At 44.2% G+C, this 19,917-nt stretch overlaps 1 protein-coding gene across 8 annotated transcripts in view; it reads left to right on the top strand.

Moving 5' to 3' along the window:
- ABHD2 (abhydrolase domain containing 2, acylglycerol lipase) overlaps positions 1–19,917 on the top strand; it is a 108,583-nt gene that overhangs the window by 15,794 nt on the left and 72,872 nt on the right. For 2 of the 8 annotated variants that reach the window (XM_057721538.1, XM_057721539.1), the window contains 3 exons: positions 10,110–10,208; positions 11,417–11,584; positions 12,731–12,930. In XM_057721538.1, the coding sequence (XP_057577521.1) occupies positions 12,737–12,930 (194 nt within the window). In that variant the 5' untranslated portion in view covers positions 10,110–10,208; positions 11,417–11,584; positions 12,731–12,736. Of the gene's footprint in view, positions 1–1,836; positions 1,859–10,109; positions 10,209–11,416; positions 11,585–11,942; positions 11,965–11,999; positions 12,614–12,730; positions 12,931–19,917 lie in introns of those variants that run through there. The other 6 variants (XM_057721534.1, XM_057721535.1, XM_057721537.1 and 3 more) reach the window with 5 other exon arrangements.

The following is a 19,917-nucleotide window of genomic DNA, read 5'->3' as shown; positions in this document are numbered from 1 at the left end:
AAGGGCGAATAAGTGACCTGGAAGACAGAATGGTGAAAATCACTGATGTGGTAAAGAATAAAGAAAAAAGAATGAAAAGAACTGAAGACAGCCTAAGATACCTCTGGGACAATGTTAAACGCACCAACATTTGCATTATAGGGGTCCCAGAAGGAGAAGAGAGAGAGAAAGGACTTAAGAAAATATTGGAAGAGATTATGGTTGAAAACTTCCCTAACATGGAAAAGGAAGTAGCTACCCAAGTCCAGGAAACAAGGAGAGTCCCAGGCAGGATAAACCCAAGGAGAAACACGCCAAGACATATAGTAGTCCAACTGACAAAAATTAAAGACAGAGAAATGTTATTAAAAGCAACAAGGGAAAAAGGACAAATAACATACAAGGGAACTCCCATAAGGTTAACAGCTGATTTCTCAGCAGAAACTCTGCAAGCCAGAAGGGAGTGTCACAGTATATTTAAAGTGATGAAGGGGAAGAACCTACAACCAAGAATACTCTACCCAGCAAGGATCTCATTCAGATTCGATGGAGAAATCAAAAGCTTTACAGACAAGCAACAGCTAAGAGAATTCAGCACCACCAAACCGGCCTACAGCAAATGCTAAAGGAACTTCTCTAAGCGGGAAACTTAAGAGAAGAAAAGGACCTACAAAAACAAAAACAAAACAATTAAGAAAATGGTAATAGGAACATACATATCGATAATTACCTTGAATGTAAATGGACTAAATGCACCAACCAAAAGACAGACTGGCTGAATGGATACAAAAACAAGACCCATATATATGCTGTCTCCAAGAGACCCACTTCAGACCTAGGGACACATACAGACGGAAAGTGAGGGGATGGAAAAAGATATTCCATGCAAATGAAAATCAAAAGAAAGCTGGAGTAGCAATACTCATATCAGATAAAAGAGACTTTAAAATAAAAAAAATGTTACAAGAGACAAGCAAGGACACTACATAAAGATCAAGGGATCCATCCAAGAAGAGGAGATAACAATTATAAATATATATGCACCCAATATAGGAGCACCTCCATACATAAGGCAAATGCTAACAACTATGAAAGAGGAAATGCAAGGCAGAAATAGAGACACAGATGTAGAGAACAAACACATGGACACCGAATGGGGAAAGCGGGGAGAGTTGGGGGGGATGAATTGGGAGATTGGGATACCAAATTGTACACTCTAAATATATGCTGTTTATTGTCTGTTAACTGTATCTCAATAAAAGTTCTTAAAAAAAAAATCATTATGCTGTGTACCTTAAACTCATACAGTGCTGTATATCAAATACATCTAAATAAAACAAAGAAAAAAATAAAATCTTTGTCATTTGGTTATATCACATGAGCTCTTAGGGCAAGCTTCAAAATCCGCAGAGAGGGCACATGATATGCCCAGACCTGCACAGCACAGCATGCTCAGAGGGGAGAATAACCCCAGATGCCATAGGGAGGAAGTTCTATAGAGACACAAATGGAATCCCCTCTCTCTTCTGACATCCATAATCCAACACATCTGGGTCCTTCCACTTGGGTTGTGACCTAGAAGTTGAGGACAAGGCTCTGTTTAGCTCTCAGAATCAGCAGGGCTGATTGCCAGAGGCTGGGAAGGGGCTCCTTGGAGGCCCCGTATTGGGGCTGGCTTGCTCAGCCTCAGAAGAGTGACTGTCTCAAAATACCCTTTCCTTCATTTTTAGCCTAAAGGGCCTGAGTGTGAATCAGCTCTTCGTATGTATCTGCATTTGGCTGGTGGCGTTTGGGCACTTGTCACAGTGGAATCCTTGTGACCTTTAAGCTTACGGCTCCAAGCTGGCAGGAGATCCTGTATCTAGCCACAGTGCTTGAGGTACATAAAACAAATAAGTAAAGCCTGCCTTAAAATGCCATGTACACTGCATGCCCTTGCCCCTAGAACCTTCTCTCGGTCTCGGAAGGACAGGATGCCCAGAACCTTTCCTGCTTTCTAGGCCAAGGCCTGAGGGGAGCTACTGCTGTCACGTCCTGGCACAGTTTATCATCAGAGAGCCTGGAGCTGGGAGAGGCCGGGAGTGAACGAGCCCAGCCCTGCCCTGCCAGGCGGCCTTGCCAGTGGGCGGAAGTGTCTCTCCCTGAGGGAGGGGCGCGCGGCTTGACCCGTGGGTCCGGTCTCCTCACAGATCTACTTCTTGCTGCCTGTGTGGTAAAAGGCAAGCGTGATAAAGGCAAGGATTGTAAAGGGCTGCACGTGGTAATACTCCCATTACAGCGTCAGAGTATGTGTATCAGCCAAGTACTGTGCGCCCATCTGGCTCTGGGGCCCTTGGGACAGCCCAGAATGCTCAGGAATGGGGACTCCCATTATTTTTATTTTCTCATTAACTGGAGGTTGCTGCGAGTGCTTTCTGTTGCAGCTCTGGGTGAAACTTTCTTCTCTGTTTTAGTGAGTTCCGTGGGGTCCGTGACTCTTCAGCCAAGGGCTGTGCCAGGCACTAGGTCTTGCCCTCCCACCCCATCCCCACTTGCCTCCTTCTGGAAGCTTGTTTGCGAGAAACCTCCTTACTGTGCCCAGCACATGCCCCAGAAGTTTCTTCTGTGCAGTGAATCTGGAGATGCCTTTTTCTTCAGCTGTGACCTATCTCCTAAAAATTCCGGTAAACTAGGTGCTTGGGTTTGTTGGGTTCTGGTAAACTGAGATTTTCTTTTGATATTACGGATTAATTAAAATCTGTATATAAAATATTTATATACTGTAATTAACAGTATATATATATTTTTAATACAATGTTAGAGTTATCAAATCTCTCCATTAGAATGCCTGTCCTATTAGAAAATTCTCGGATCTCTATAGAGGAAACTCCTGGCTTAGGATGTCTGGCTTGTTCTCAGGTATGCACTAAACGGTTTCTTGATGGTAGAGAAAACAATTTTGCTTGCGATTTTGCTAAGTGCTTTCCCCATTGTCCTCCAGTAGAAAATACTACTCTTAGAACAAGACTATTTGCTAATGGGAGAGGCCAGCTGCCTTTCAGTAATTTAGTAAATGCAGGTAAAAGTGCTCAATTAAATGTGCGTGTTTAACGGGTGACTCAGTCTCCAGCTGTTCTTGGTTTAGTGACTTTCTTTTGTGAAAGCTGTGGGTGAGTAGCCACTCCTGATATTTAAACACGAGGTTCACATTTTCTCTCACAGGGTAACTTTCCTCTTACTAGAAACTTGTAGGACATCTGAAATTTCAGCAGGATGAGGGTGTGAGCTTACGACTTTGTGGGAGAATATTGTTAAATAAGACTGTTATCACATGAGTGAGTTCGCACAAAAAGGCGATTTCAAGCTCTTGATTTTGAATGCAACTGAGAGTGAGGTTAACCTAAATGTATTATCTGTAAATTCTCTTCTCTTTACCAAACTGTGTGTGACTTGGACATTCCCTTCACCTCGTAGGACCTGATTTGTAAGGGACGTGGGACTAGATCTTTCCGTTTCCCTGCCACCACCCACTTCCCAGCGTCATAACCTGGTCCCAGGCCCCCAGGGCTCCTCCCTGGTTTGATCTGCTGAAGCAGTGGGTCTGGGTACTTGATGCTTAATGTTCAGAAATTAACTAACTAATCAGTCTCTTGGCATCTCTGGAAAACAGGGTTGGCCCTCTTGTTGCCGGGGCTCTCCATCATTTAGGGCTTAAGGTGGTGGCAGTGGTGAAAGGGGGGATTTCAAAATCCAGTCACGCTGAAGACTCAGCCAACAGGACTCTTTTTTGGGAGAAGGACACGCAGGACTAGAACAGCCTGGCTGTGCTGAGAGACGGTGCTGTGAGCTGCTGGCAGAGGCAGGGAATTGAAATCTCCCTGTGAGGTCAGAATGGGGCCCAAATCGACCCAGGTCATCAAGGGTGCACAGCTCTGGGTAGACTCGGACAGTCTTCGGAACCTTCTGGCAGTGCCTCTCACTCTGTCCCAGCCCTGTGGCAGTGGGTGCTTAACCACTGCAGAGAAACAGCTCAGAGGGGGCATCCGGGCTTTGTCCCAGCAGTCTGCTCTGGGCTTCTTTCTCCCCTTGTGCGGAGTGACTTTGTGTGTGCGTGCAGTAGGCTTGATTTCTTCAGTTAAATGGCAGATAAAGTGGGGAGAAACTGGCCCTTTTCCTCCCTGCTTTCTCCCCAAAGTTCTCATGTTGCCTACATTTTGGGTTAACTACTTTTATCTAAGTTGCCACCAAAAAGGCTGACAGATTGGCATAACGTGAAGTTTTTGTCTACTCACAGGGCCTTCTTGAAGAAGAAAGCTTGTTTTTTGTTTTGTTTTGTTTTTGGCTGCTTTGGGTCTTCGTTGCTGCGCACAGGCTTTATCTAGTTGCGGTGAGCGGGGGCTACTGTTTGTTGCGGTGTGCAGGCTTCTCATTGCGGTGGCTTCTCTTGTGGAGCACGGGTTCTAGGCATGTGTGCTTCAGTAGGCGTGGCGTGGACTCAGTAGTCGTGGCTGGTGGGCTCAATAGTTGTGGTGCATGGGCTTAGTTGCTCCGAGGCATGGATCTTCCCAGACCAGGGCTCAAACCCATGTCCTCTGCATTGGCAGGCAGATTCTTAACCACTGTGCCACCAGGGAAGTCCCTGACATAGGGTTTTATTTCAGGGCATTGAAGAGGTTTGCTAGGAGAGCTGGGCCGGACAAGAGTGGATTTACCTGCAGGAAGGAGGTGCAGATGAAGGAATGGTGTCCACGGGAAAGGAGGGATCCCCTGGCAGGAGAGGGTGTGTGTATTGGAAGGAGAGGGTCCAGGCTGTGCACCACCAGACTGCTTTCAGCACAGAAATGAGACCACACCGTGGAACTGTTACTGCACCTTGGTGATCAAACCTTGCTATCCAGCAATTTCTTAAGTCTAACACAGTTCCTCTTTAGAAGAATCAAGAGTGTGTCCTGGGATTAAGTTTAAACTTGGAGGAGCCCCAAGCAGGGGACCCACTAGTTATTTCATTGTTGGTGAGGCCTCTGTATCAGTTGGGAAGGAGTATCTTTTGTGGTAATTTCTATCTGTCAGGTTAGCATTTACTAAGGCAAAATGGAGGAGAGTTTAATGGTGTGGAACAGCTGAGTTGTGAGAGGTAATTTGGGCCTATTCCGTCACAATCCTGGAAGCTAAGGTCTAAAATCAGGTGTCAGTAAGGTCCTGAAGGTCTGCCAGGTTCTTTTTGAGGGCTCTGAGGGAAGTCGTTCCCTGCCTCTCTCCTAGCTTCCAGAGGTTGCTGGCAATCGGTGGTGTTCTTGACTCAGAAGTGCATCACCCCAGTCTCTGCTTCCATCTTCATATGGCCTCTCCTCTGTGTTCTGTGTCCAGATTTTCCTCTTCTTACAAGGACACCAGTTGTGGGGTTGAGGGCCACCGTGACCAGTATGACCGCATCTTAACTTGATTATATCTGCAAAGACCCTATCTCCAAATAAGGTCATATCCACAGGTCCCTGGTGGATGTGAATTTTGGGGGAACAATATTCACCCCAGTATACCAGGTAATGAATCTTCTCTGTTTGAGGTCTCTGCTTATTTTTTTTTTCTTTTTTTCTTCACAGTAAGTTTTAGATTTTCAGTGAACATTAATATTCCGAGGCTGAAATCATCACTCACCCATGGAGGTGGAATGCATGTGATGGAATTACTGGCATAAATGGCACAGCTGAAAATATGTAACTGTTTAACCTATTTGAAGGAAGAACAAAGGCCCTGAGGGTTGTTAGTTCTGATGAGTTTTATTGTTTAATGGTCCACGAAGTAGGCTGGAAAACAGGGCTATCTTCTGTTACAGAGAACAGAGAGAGAGTTTCCTGTGCTCTTTAACCAAGTACTGCAATTCTATCCCTAGAATCTCAGAAATTTTGAGCTGAGAGAGACCTTTGGCATCATTGACTTCTAATCTAATCCTCTCATTTTACAGATGAGTTCTTTAGGGCCCAGAAAGATTAAGTGACTTGTTCAAGGTCACCAGCTGAGAAGGGGCAGAGCAGACATGAGGACCCACGTCTCAGAACCCCCAGACTGGGACGTCTCTCGCTGAATCTTAAAGTAATGCCCTTAATCATGGGGGAGTGGTGAGAAGCTCAGGCCCTGCCACTGGTGGAGATGCCAGTGGAGCATGTCTTAGAGATGGAGGGCAATACTGAAAGCTCCTTTACTGTTGGGCCTTTGACAGCACCTTGGATTTCTAAGTTAGTGTCGAGATGACAAATGGAATTTTAACTATCATTTACAGCACCCAAGTCCCACTCATAAGAAGACTGTGGTGGGAGCAGGGAAGTGTGGGCCTCCGGGTGGAGGAAGTGCTGATCAGGTGCACGGTTGGGGGGATGGGGGTGGGGACGGGGACATGTCTTCTTTGCGTCTTCCGCTTACGCAGCCCTATGCTGCCTGATGTCCATTTTAACTGGACTTCACCTGCCCAGAAAGGGAGAGGGGCACACAAAATAGCACAGTAGAAGCTGTTTGTTATGTCTGGAGCAAGTGCAGAATATTAACTTTTAGTGGAAGGTCAAACTTAGAAAGAAAGAAGACCATGAAATGCAGCAAAATAGGTTAAAATGAATATCAAGAGTTTTATTCTACAATTGCCAGTTAATTCCTGGTTTAATGTATATAGTGCACACGCACGTGGACACACATACACAATCTCTCTCACACAGACTTACACACTCGTCTTCTAAATCTATACCTCACGAAGGCCCACTTCTAGTTCTAGCTGCTCCATGAGTCCTTTCCCCAGTTAATTTTTTCCTGGACTACTTATTCTTGTCCCCAACTTTCTAAAGTATATTTAGCCTTAACATAAACTTTTCTCCCCAGTTAAAATGAGAATTCAACTTCATTGTGGTTCTACACAATGCTTAGCACAGTGCCAGGCACACAGTAGGTGGTCAGGTCCTTACACCCACTGATGTTCAAGGAAGTGGCCCTAGTGACGTGCAGGAGAACTGCCATGCTCCTCAGGCCTTCAGTTCGAGGCTCCGTATTTGGACTATAATAATTAGAAACCTCTCGTAGGATTGCCTTCACTGAATTAAATTCAATTTTAAATCCTTGGCATTTTTCAAGGGTTGTGGAAATTAATTCTCTATTGCATTTTCTATTAAAAAAAGTTGTAGGAGGACATTGCCTGTCACATCACTCAAGGTCCCCTTATGTAAAGTCCCACAGAATTTTTTTTTTTTTTATAAATTCTTGCCAGAAAAACCCTGTTTTCTTTGAGTATCTGTCACGCTTTCTGGGGCTAAGAAGAGCATAATACGGATTAGCTCTGCATTTTGGAGAAACTGTAGGTCTGACTAGATTTCCCTCTTCCCCCTGGCAGTCAGAAAGCTCAGATACATGCTTGGCTTAGTCGTATGCCTAGTTGTATATCTTGACATGGGTATTTTTCTTGTTCAGAGTTTCTTCATTTCTTTTTTAGATTTTGTTAGTTGCTATTTTAAGGCTTTCTTTTGTAATAAAAAGAAATTTGTAGTCATTATGAATTTCGGAAAAGAAAAAGAAAAATTGCCTATGCTCTAATAATAACCCAGCCAGTGTAGCACCCGCAAAGATTTGAGGAGATAGTACTTCCTCCTGTGTCATTAGATATTACAAACTAAAAGAGTCTAGAAATAGCAGTGGTTTAAACACACAAGTGTTTATTCTCTCAGAAAGAATTCCTGAGATAGGCAGTCTAGGTCTGACGTGGGGGCTCCATGGACTCATCAGGGACCCCAGGCCCCTGTCTTTCTTCTCTGCTGTCCTCTCAGTGTGGCTTCTAGAATGACCTCAAGGTCACTTCATGGCCTGATGGCTGTTGGAGTTGCAGCCATGTTGTCTGCATCCAGGGAGGCAGGGAGGGAAAAGGACCTAAGAAGAGTTAGCTCCCTGCCTTTTAAGGAGCATCCCCAGAAAGCAGACCAGCCCCTGCAGTATTGGCCAGCATTTAGTCACGTGGACTCGCCTACCTGCAGGGAAGTCTGGGATCTGTAGTTAGTTTTTTCTAGCTAGGCACATTTTCCAGGTTTCTGTTGCGAAGAAGGGAGGAGGGACTTCTTATGGAAGCAGTCAGCAGTCAGCCGCCTCTCTGAATCTTTCTCTGTGCAAGTATATTCAGCGTTCTTTTTTTTTTTTTCTCTTGGCAGTGCCTTGCGCGGTATGTGAGCTCTTAGTTCCCTGACCAGGGATCGAACCCACGCCCCCTGCAGTGGCCTGCCAGGGAAGTCCCCTATTCAGTGTTCTCTTGAAGCTATCTCAGATAGTCTGTGGAAAGAGTGAAGGTGTAAATAAACATCTGTGTAAATATGAATAAATAAAACAGACTACATCTTGTTATTTGCTACTCTGCCTTTCCACAATTCTTTTTTATTAATTTATCATTTATGCATATACTGATAGTGTATGCAATCAGTATAGACGTATCCAGGGCTAGCAGGGGCCTTAGATAGATTTCTCCAAGGGTTGCATATTCAGATGCCTACAGGGACCATTCAGGTACCATCAGTGATTAAGTAGGCCAGAGGTCATTGTTGAGGACCATGGTAGGGAGTGGTGGGGACTGTGGCAACCTGGAGAGAGCATGGCCTGTCTGTCTAGAGGGGCAGTCCCGTTCAGCTCCATTCATTGCTGCCATGTGAGAATGCTGGATCAGTGTTGCCAAATCTTCGGATTTTTTTCTCAAGAAAAATCAGAGATTCAGATTTTTATCTGAAATCTCCTGACGTTTATACGTGAGCAGCTAATAAATTCAGCTTTTTAAAATACCAGTCAAATGCGATGCCGTCCCGTGGGCTGCCCGTTCCAGATCTCTGATCTGGCACATCCCTTGTTTTTTAGTTGACAGCCAAGCCCTGGAAAGGTCAAGTGGCTTGTGATGTGGCTGGAGACATTGCTTTTTAGTGCCCTGCCCAACAAAGCCTGGTCCTCTGTGGCTAATTTGTGTCAGAATATGAAGAAATAATAAAAATTTGAATTTGAGCAAGGTTACTCTGAAGGTTAATTGAATCTCCCCTGCTACTGGCTTTCATTTTCTTTTTAAATCATTTTGGTGTGATGGAATCAGAGAAAATTGAGCTTGAATATCAGCTCTCCTATTTTACAGTTGCGTGACTTTGAGCAAGCTTTTGGTGTCTCATTTGTGTTTTCAGCTACTATCCACTTTCCTTCTTGCTTCTCTCTTTCTTCACTTTTCCTGCTTTCAAGTAGCACAGCGTGGTGGTTAAAAGCACATTCTTTGGAGCCTGGTATGAATCTTGGTTTCTCTACCTACTAGCTGTATGACCTTGGGCAAGTTACTCAAGTTTTCTATGCCTCAGTTTCCTCATCTGTAAAATGGGGGTAATAACAGTACCTACCTCAGAGGTACTATTAATAGCATTAAGACACGTAAAGTACGAAGAGCAGAGCTTGGCACATAAAGAACGCTATATAAACACTGGCTGTGTCTCCCCCTCCCCCTTTCTATGTTTTGTTTCCTCTTCTGCTTTGGAAGCCACAGATCTTTAACCCAGTGGGCCCGGCTCTGGTTCCCCATCTCACGGTGGGCACGTTTAGCTCCGGATGGCCCTGTGCAGCCAGCCTCCATCTTCCTCAGTATGGACCAGCTCTGGCAGGTGTTACGGCTCCCCACTCATTACTTTCAGTTCTGTTCTGTTTCTGGAACTGTGTTTTTGAGCCCATCTGTACCCTTTTACTTTTCTCAGCTCATATTTTTTCTGTCATTGCTGTATATTTGGAAAAGATGGAGAAAGTCAGCTGCCTGCTGTCTTGACCTAAGCCTGGCTAAGTTATTTCATTGGTCACACAGAGATGATATCTATCAGGTGTTTCTGAAGATTATGTTATGAGATAAAGAACAAAAGCAGTGTGAGTTTGCCTTAGCCAGAGTTCTGAATGCAGAAGATAACTCCTCCTGGAAACCACAGAGAACCCGTCAGTCTGTGGGTTCACAAAGGCTTCCCCCACAGGTCTGTCTAAACGGCCAAGAGTGAGTCACACATGCTAATTAAAGAAACTGTTTTTTCCCTAAAGACTTTAAATGCAGAAAAACTTAGACTATGCTTGTATTTCAATTAAATTGCTTCTTTCTCAACCTTTAAAACATCACCATCCAATCTTTGCAGCTTTTAGGTTAAATTGAATAAGAGACCGCCTGACTGGCCCAGCTGTACGGCTCTTCAAGAACAGTGCATATTCGCTGTAGAGAGGAACAGGTGACATAGGTACGTGTTGGAGAGACTCTTCTTTTTGCTTCTTCTCCCCATCTTCCATGACATCAGTAAGTAGTGAATGCAAGTGGAGACGGAGGGACTTATGTGTTTTTAATTCAATAGGTGTACCCTAGACTAGCCAGGAAATTAGTCAAGCCATCCAATGCATTCCGCTTTTCTTTTTGCAACCAAGGGGACAAGAAGAATGTCTGTTTCACTTCCCTATCACCAGCATCGTGTCAGAGAAACTGGAATTCATGCTAGGTTTTGGTTTTGGCCCTTCACTCACTACACTTAAAAATCCCTATTAAAATTACCACAGCATTGTAAATCAACTCTATTTCAATAAAATAATTTAAAAAAAAAATCCCTGTTAGCAAACTGTGTCATCTTGGATATTTGTTTATCGTCGGTTTGACTGGCATAGGTGGCAGGAGTCTGGAGAGATTAGGGACAAGGGCCACAGGTGGGACCCCTGGAGCATCTTTGAGTGCAGTGCTGTGTACTTGTTTAGGTCACAGTCCCAGCAGAGAATCTGATTAAATCTGCAGACCCTCTTCCCAGAAAACTGTACAGACACACACACTTTCATGTATCATTTCAGGGAGTTCCTGGACCTTAGAATTCCACAGGGGACTTATAGACCCCAAGTTAAAAGTCCTTGTCTTAAGAGTTTGGGGAATAGCCTTTGGGGGACATAGCCCCAGGAGTGAGGTGACATGTCCCCACAGAAGTTTATGTTTTAAGGAAACTCTCAGCTCCTAAAAGGTCAAAGGTTGATGCAGCTGAAGAGTATATTCTGAGGTCCAGCCTTGATGCTAAATCATGCCAGATAAATTTTAAAAAATTATTTTCTTGCCCTGACAGTAAGTTAAGGAGCTGGGATCTCTTTTTTTTAACTGGAGTATAGTTGATATACAATGTTGTGTTAGTTTCAGGTGTACAACAAAGTGATTCAGTTATACATATACATATATTCATTCTTTTCTAGATTCTTTTCTTTTAGAAGTTATCACTGAATATTGAATAGAGTTCCCTGCGCTATACAGTAGGTCCCTGTTGTTTATCTATCTTGTGTAGTGTGGGGGGGGTGTGTGTGTGTGTGTTCATTCCAAGCTTCTGATTTATCCCTCCCTCCATTTCCCCTTTGTTTGTTTTCGATATCTGTAAGTCTGTTTCTGTTTTGTAAATAAGTTCATTTGTTTCTTTTTTAAAATTAGGTTCCACATATGAGTGATGTCATATGATACTTGTGGGATCTTTGATTGCCTTTCCTCACCCAGTTGGAACCCCTACCAGAGCCGTCATCAGCAGTGTGTTTGGGTCCTGTATTTGCCAAAATCACCTCAATTTCAGAAAAGGGCTTCTGAGACCTCTCTGGCCTGGCTGTAGGTCTCAAATGAGCTCATTTGGTTATGCCCCCAACACGTTTCTGAGAGATTGTTTTGTCCTGCCTCTTTTGTGTGCACTGTTGGCCACCGGAGTTCTCATGCTGTTTTTAGCAGAAGCTACTTGAAACCATTCCAGGGAAAGCTGTTGCCATAGCTACCTTGGCTGCCAGAGTTGCCATTTTCTCCCTTTTGTTAGCTTGTGGTTTCCCCAATATTTAAGGTAACAGCTGATGTTCTGTTTTCCTGCCGTGCAGCAAGGAAAAGACTAGATTTTTGTTGCTGTTGATGTTTGGTTTCTTGTGTGTGTGTATGTGTGTGTGTGTGTGTGTGTGTGTTTTGTGTACAAGATAAAGCTACCTGAAAAGATGAAAAGCCAGGTATGCATATACATTTTCCATACTCTGGTTTTTAATTTTGGTCTAGCGGTTGAATTTGGTCCACTTTTAGCCCAATTTTGGACTAACAGCTATAGTCAGTTGCCCTCAGTGGCAAAAATTGGCCAAGTTCCATTGCACACTGCCTGCAGCTCCTAGGAGCAAGGACCACTGGACTTGGGCTGAGTCTGAACTTGACTCCAGTGCCAGGGCTGCCTCCAAGGGAGCAGGTGGATGAGTCAGACTCTTCCTGCTCTGCAAGCAGAGGTGGGGCCGGCAGGCAGGGCAGCCGCACCTGGTGGCGACAGCAGTTCCATCTCATGTCTCTGTGTGAGGCTGTAAACACCACACCTCACACACAGCTGGTGCAGCAGGTGCAGGTTAAGTCTACAGAGAGATTCAAGGCTGCCTGGTAACAGAAATCAGAGCTCACCTCCTGGTCCCCCTCGTACCTCCCCCATTGGCCTTCTTTCCCCTGCTCTCAACAGGACGCTGTCCTCAGCATGTTCCAGTTTGCTCATCTTAGAAATAAATGTTCATTAGATTAAAAAAAAACAACACCCAGCCCAGTATATTAGCGCTCAGGACTGTTTGTGACCTGGACCTTCTCCAGTCTGTTGGCGCCTGTACGGCGCCGATGGCATCAGCCAGGGTGGGTTCTGCGGGCACATCTGCATCATGACAGGTCATCGCTGGCTTTGTCTCTCTGGGTGGTGGGCCCGTCCCCTCTCCACGTGCCTCTAAACCTGCCTGTACCCCTGCCCCCCAGATCAAGATGAATGCCATGCTGGAGACCCCTGAGCTCCCGGCCGTGTTTGACGGGGTGAAGTTGGCCGCAGTGGCTGCTGTGCTATACGTGATTGTCCGGTGTTTGAACCTGAAGAGCCCCACAGCCCCGCCTGAACTCTACTTCCAGGACTCGGGGCTCTCGTGCTTCCTGCTCAAGTCTTGTCCTCTTCTGACCAAAGAGTGAGTAGACCTCAAACCCAGCTGCACGCCCGCCTGCTGATCTGTCGTTGCCGTGTTCAGAGAAAAACCTTTTCGCAATGTGTCCTCAAGGCATCCATGTAAAAAAGTGTCATTGGTGTTACAATAGCCACCAGCTCAACAGGAGTTTGGTGTTTGAATCCTGGCAGGTAGGAGACAGACTCAGATCTTTGTTGCCTGGAAACATCTCTTCCTCCATAGTGTGATGTCATCATCCACAGCAAGGACTTTGCAGAAAGCAGTAGTCATTTTTAAGGAGATCCGGAAAACCTGGACAATATTCTAGCCCTTTATCAAATGCTCTGTTGCCGGTTCTAACACAGAGAAATCATCTTGACCCAAAATAATAAGCAAAGAAAGCACAGGCTCATTCGTTGGGTACTGTCCCTCTGCCTTATTGAAAAATATACTGAACATCAGCGAAGAGAATCCACTCAAAGAGAGGGTTTTGATTCCGAGTGAATCAGGTTTCCCTGCAGAAGCCCCAGGTCTGTGTTTTGGAGGTGGCAGGGGTGAGCGCTGCTTCTGACAGAGGAAACTATCGTTGTAAAACAAAGGGAATCTGCATTCCACATCACACATGCTGTTTTCAGGAGATGTGTGGTGAAATCTTCCCCTGTTGATGTCTTCTGAATAACTCCGTCTTCCTGCAGCGCTGGGGCCAAGCATCTTGCGGGAAGCATCCCATGCGCTCCTAGGTCTGCGTTCCTTCTTCCTTCCTTGTCATTGCTGTTCACCTTGTTTGTGCCTCTTCAGGCTTATTCCCTTCTGCCAGGTATGCCTTTTCAGATCGACGCTGCTCAGAGAGCGGTCTTATCCCAACCATGTCCCCTGAGCACCTGAAAAACAAAGTTTCTGATACTCGGTGGAAGTAGCAGAATTTCTTCCCTCTATGCCGGTATAACCTCTCACCCCCTCTGTTGGGTGAATTATTCTCTTCTAAGAGTAGATGGGCAGCAGAGACACCTGAGAGTTTGGGCTCTTGCCTTGTCCTCTTTGGTTGTCTAGTTCATTTTCATGTGCTATTAGCCAAGGGTGAAGAGCTGTGGGCTGCGGGTGTTTTGGGTGTCTGTGTACAGTTCACTGGTAGTTGTGACAACAATGCCATGGCTCCAAAAAAGTTGCTGTCAAGTTGAGAGAGACATAACTGAGTCATGTTACCTAACACCTGTGGACTGCCATGTACCATGTAGATATCAGCACAGTGAATTTGGACCTGCCCCTGCTGAGGGGACTTTACATTATAGTAGGCTCCACAACCATTATCAAGGATGTGGTGTTTTTGGTAAGCAGTGTTTGCAGTGAAAACTCTCCTCTCTGAGGGGTATGCACAGAATTGGTATATTTTCAAAATTGTCCAGCATTTTTCTTCCGTACTTAATTTAGATAATGCACTCATCAGGACTAGCAAGGGACGTTTGTACCCACTTTGAGATTGAGTGGGACTGCAGCTGGACCCAGTTCCTGGGTCTTCTCGTTGTAGAGAGCCTTTGAAAACCAAGGTATTAAAAGCCCTACAAAATTATAGGCAGATAAGTACAAATTTCCACCCAGCACTGGTTCCTGAGTAATTAAAGGAAGCCCTGGGAAAGCTGCTTCTGTCCAGGCTCTGGGTAAACATCATGTAATGTTTCATTCCACACTAATTGTTCAAAGTGTTCAAAAAAAAAAAAAGCACATTTTTGGCAGGTTTTTTTTAAACCTCTTTTCTTGTTTTCCTTTGAAAAACAAGCCAGAGACATAAGTCCAACAATTTCTCTTTGCTTTTCCCCTTCCTGGCACCCTTTCTCAATAAGTCTATGGAACCAGCCTGGCGCCATGTGACCTCTGTTGCAATCACCCCCACCCTCCGTCCTAGGATGGAAGTGCATCCCTGGTCATAGAGCCTCCTTATGGCCTCGTGGCTCTGGCCACCCTCTCCCTCCACCCCCTTCGTTAACCAGTTACCACACTCCTTCCTGGTGAAACCCAAATCAGGGAGGGGTGGAGGTCAGCCTAGGTTAAAGACAGAGCTGACACATGTTTAGGACTTAGCTTTGGTTTGAAGGTGACTGTGAAGGGACAAGTTCCCCAGAAGCTATGTACTTCCGAGACCTGTCCCATTGAGCACAGGACCAGCCCTCATAGAGCATGTTGGAACATTACTTAAACAGCTAAATGCCAAACACCCATGTTCTCTGACTTGGTCATGACAAATGATTATTAAAGGGCCAAAGGATTCACTTTTCACATCCATCTTTTAACTGGCTTCTTATTTTTTATGTAAACTGTAATTTTGGGAAAAGCTATATCTTGCGTTCACATAGCGTATCACCAAAATGTTTTCCCGTTACTCTCTCTTGTCCACATTTCTGCATTTAAAATTTCAAGTAACTCTCATGGGCATTGTACCATTTCATCCTCTTAACAACTTTGAGGTTGGATTCATTATTCCTCTCACTTTAAGGATGGGGAAACAAGGAGTAGCAGGGGGGAGACTGGACCCAAGTCTGTGACCCCAGAGCTGGCTTCCTTCCTATCCACATGGAGGGGGACAGAGACCTTTCTCAGAGTACAGGTGAGAGACAGGAGGCTGAGAGAAGAAAGGGGCAGCCCACGACAAGAGTCTAGCAGGACTGGCCTCACAGTGGCCTTCCGACTCCTGCATGACCCTTTTTCTACTTTAATTACCATCGGAAGCCAGTGGCCTTGATGTTCTTTCTCTGTGTGGCACGTCTGTAACAGCCTTCCATGTATTTGAAGCTGAGGGCAGGAAACATATCTGTTCTGGGTAAAAATAGTTCTCCTGGTACTTTGAAGCTTTTTTTCCCAGAGGAAGCCTGTCTGCAGCCTTCACAAACAATCGTCTGGGCCAGAAGTTTCAGTTAATTGATTTATAACTAGCTGATGGTGTTACTCAGTAACCTCAACTGAAAGTGGCCATTTATTATGACTTATGTCCGGAACTAGGACATAGTATCTTGCTATTCTGGTGTAGAAGAAAAAGTCGGTGAAAGGTGAACATTGAAAACATGTTAGAAGAATAGGGACTTTTTTTCCCTCCTTTCAGCATTAAAGTCAGTTTTTAAATCTGAGATCACCTATCCAAAGATAAATTAGAAGTGAATCTTTTAACCTCTAGAGGAAAACTTTCCTAAGATGGGATGATATGTCTCTCGTTCACTTAGCAACAGATCAGTATTTACCTAGCGATTCATTTTTTTTGTTCTCAAGAAGTGTTTGCTTTCAGTGAAACAGGCAGACTAAAAGCTCAAATCAGAATTATGAGGAAATTTAGATGATGATACAGGGCTCCATTTTTTTCCCAAATAAAAAATATAAGGCATATTCATTTTCTTTAAATGGAGAATAAAGGGAAACATACAAAAATCATCTGTAAGTCTCTTCCTCAGATATACATATAATTACAACTTTGGTCATCACCCCTGTGGGGTTTTTTCTGCTGCACATACTTTCCCTCAACAAAATCAGGGGCATATGTAACGTTTGGTAACCTGCTTTAACACTTAGTATACCATGGTAACTTCCCTGGTGGTCCAGTGGTTAAGACTCTGCACCTCCAATGCAGGGGGTGCGGGTTCAACCTCTGGTCGGGGAACTGAGATCCCACATCCTCGCAGCGCAGTCAAAAAATTAAAAATAACAACAAAAAACCCACTTAGTATACCATGGACATTTACCCACACTGCTACATATCTTCTAATATTTGATTTTTAACAGCTTCAGAATTCTGTCAAGCATCCAAATTTTCATTCAGATTTCCTGTTAGCAGCAGTGGTGTAGAGAAAAAGCCTTGATTTGAAATGTAGATTAGAATGCAAACCGAGGTCATCTTCTAAACTAGCCTCGGAACCCTGACCAAGTGACAAACCCTCCAGTCCTTGGTTTCCTTGTGTATAAGATGAAACAGTCTTATATCATGAAGCTATGACAGGAAAGTACTATCCAAGACAGCATCAATGTTCTTTTTATTTATACATGTGGCAGACACTGCATAAACTTCTAATACCGCAGCTTTTTGTTGGGAGGTGAATGACTCAATGACTAGAAGTCACAGAGCCATGAGGAGGGGAACATTCTAGAGCTGTGCTTTACATATGTCTCTAGTTTTAAACTGTGAAGAAAAGTTTGAGTGTTTCTGATGGTAATTCTTTAACTGTAAAGCATGAAAAAAATAGGGCTGATTGACCCCATGATTCTAGCTGTGTATACTACCTCATCTCCTAACTCACACCGAACCATCCCAGTGTGGCTGGGGACATGGGTTGTTCTCTGCACTGAACTGTGTCCCTGCCAAAATTCATATGTTGAGGACCTAACTCCTGCTGTGATGATATTTGGAGATGGGACCTCTGGGAGAATAGTATGGGTAGATGAAGTCATGTGGGTGGGGCCCTCATGATAGGATTAGTGCCTTGATAAGAAAAGGACGAGATACCAGTGTTCTGTCTCTACTATATAAGAACACAGCAAGAAGGTGGCCTTCTACAAGCCAGGAAAAGAGCTCTCACCAGGAATCAAATTGGCTCACACCTTGGTCTTGGACTTCCAGCCTCTAAAATTGTGAGAAATGATTTCTGTTATTTAAGCCAAAATAAATAAATAAATAAATGAAATCAAACAGGCAGCTCTCTTGCAGTACCCTTTCAGCACTAACATCCTCTGAGTCGAGGACCACTGCACTGTCACCAAGCATTGGAAGAGTTTCTTAGAGGAAGGACCCTCGGGCTGGGGGCCCTGGCTACAAGGTAAGGACAAGAACCCAAAGAGAAGGATTTTCTTGTGTATCTACCCTCTCCTAACTATTCCCACTCCCCTTGCTCTAGGACAAGGGGACACTGGATCCCTTGGGCTTTTGTTTTTGTTTTTGAATATTATAAGTTTTTTCCCTTGGATATCTCTACTACTTTTGTGTGTGCGTGTGTGATTTCTTTTCTTTCTTTTTTTTTTTTATTGGAATATAATTGCTTTACACTCTTGTACCAGTTTTTGAGGTACACCAAAGTCAGTCAGCTCTATTTATACACTTATCCCCATATTCCCTCCCTCCCTCGACTGCCCCCCACTCTCCCTGTCCTGGGCCTCTAAGGCATCATCCATCATCAAGTTGATCTCCCTTTGTTATATAGTAACTTCCCACTGGCTATCTATTTTACAGTTGGTAGTGTATATATATCTATGTTACTCTCTCACTTTGTCCCAGCTTCCCCTTCACCCCCCGCCCCTCCAACCTCGTGTCTTCCAGTCCATTCTCTGCATCTGCATCCTTATTCTTGCCTTGTCACTGGGTTCATCAGTACCTTTTTTTTAGATTCTGTATATATGAGTTAGCATACAATATTTGTTTTTCTCTTTCTGTCTTACTTCACTCTGTATGACAGACTCTAGGTCTATCCACCTCATTACATATAGCTCCATCTCATTCCTTTTTATACCTGAGTAATATTCCATAGTATATATATGCCACATCTTCTTTATCCATTCATCTGTTGATGGGCATTTAGGTTGCTTCCATGTCCTGGCTGTTGTAAATAGTGCTGCAATCAACATCACGGTACACGTTTCTTTTTGGATTATGGTTTTCTCTGGGTATATGCCCAGTAGTGGGATTACTGGATCATATGGTAGTTCTATTTTTAGTTTTTTAAGGAACCTCCAAACTGTTTTCCATAGTGACTGTACCAACTTACATTCCCGCCAACAGTGTAGGAGAGTTCCCTTTTCTCCACACCCTCTCCAACATTTGTTGTTTCCAGACTTTGTGATGATGGCCATTCTGATCGATGTGAGGTGATACCTAATTGTGGCTTTGACTTGCATTTCTCGAATGATTAGTGATGTTGAGCATCTTTTCATGTGTTTATTGGCCATCTGTATGTCTTCTTTGGAGAAATGTCTATTTAGGTCTTCCGCCCATTTGTGGATTGGGTTATTTGCTTTTTTGGTTATTAAGCTGCATGAGCTGCTTGTATATTTTGGAGATTAATCCTTTGTCCGTTGCTTCGTTGGCAAGTATTTTCTTCCATTCTGAGGGTTGCCTCTTGTCTTGTTTATGGTTTCTTTTGCTGTGCAAAAGCTTTTAAGTTTCATGAGGTCCCATTTGTTTATTCTTGATTTTATTTCCATTATTCTAGGAGGTGGATCAAAAAGGATCTTGCTTTGATGTATGTCATAGAGTGTTCTGCCTATGTTTTCCTCTAGGAGTTTTACAGTGTCTGGCCTTACATTTAGGTCTTTAATCCATTTTGAGTTATTTTTGTGTATGGTGTTAGGAAGTGTTCTGATTTCATTGTTTTACATGTTGCTGTCCAATTTTCCCAGCACCACTTATTGAAGAGGCTGTCTTTTTTCCATTGTATATTCTTGCCTCCTTTGTCAAAGATAAGGAGCCCATATGTGCTCGGGTTTACCTCTGAGTTCTCTCTTCTATTCCACTGATCTTCCTTTCTATTTTTGTGCCAGTACCATACTGTCTTGATCACTGTGGCCTTGTAGTATAATTTGAAGTCAGGAAGCCTAATTCCACCAACTCCATCTTTCCTTCTCAAGATTGCTTTGGCTATTCGGGGTTGTTGTTTTCTTTTAAAGACTTTTTTGAGACATCATTTACATGTATTAAAATACACAAAGCTTAAGTATACAGCTCAGGGCCTTTTACATATATATTCACCTGTGTAACTGCCAGTCCCTTGTGCTTCACAGGAGTGTCCCGAGTCGCCTCCCTGTCTCTGACCCACTCTGTCATAATACCACTTGAGTTAGGTTCTTCAAGCTGGCCAGCACCCAGGGTGCTACAGTGTGACCCCAGCCTACCTGGCCAGCCTCACCACCCATGGCATTCTCCCATTGCCTGTTAGGTGCCTGCCCCTTAGGCTCTCATCCCCAGCTCCCCCAAATCCCTTCTTTCTCTCTCCACCAAGATGGCTCATGTACTCTGTAAGAAAAACTTTAAATAGCTTCTATTCTGAG

This window comes from Hippopotamus amphibius, chromosome 2 (genome assembly GCF_030028045.1).
Source record: "Hippopotamus amphibius kiboko isolate mHipAmp2 chromosome 2, mHipAmp2.hap2, whole genome shotgun sequence".
Lineage (NCBI taxonomy): Eukaryota > Metazoa > Chordata > Mammalia > Artiodactyla > Hippopotamidae > Hippopotamus > Hippopotamus amphibius.
The sequence above is the reverse complement of the archived record's forward strand: the minus strand, read 5'-3'. Positions and strand labels throughout refer to the sequence as shown.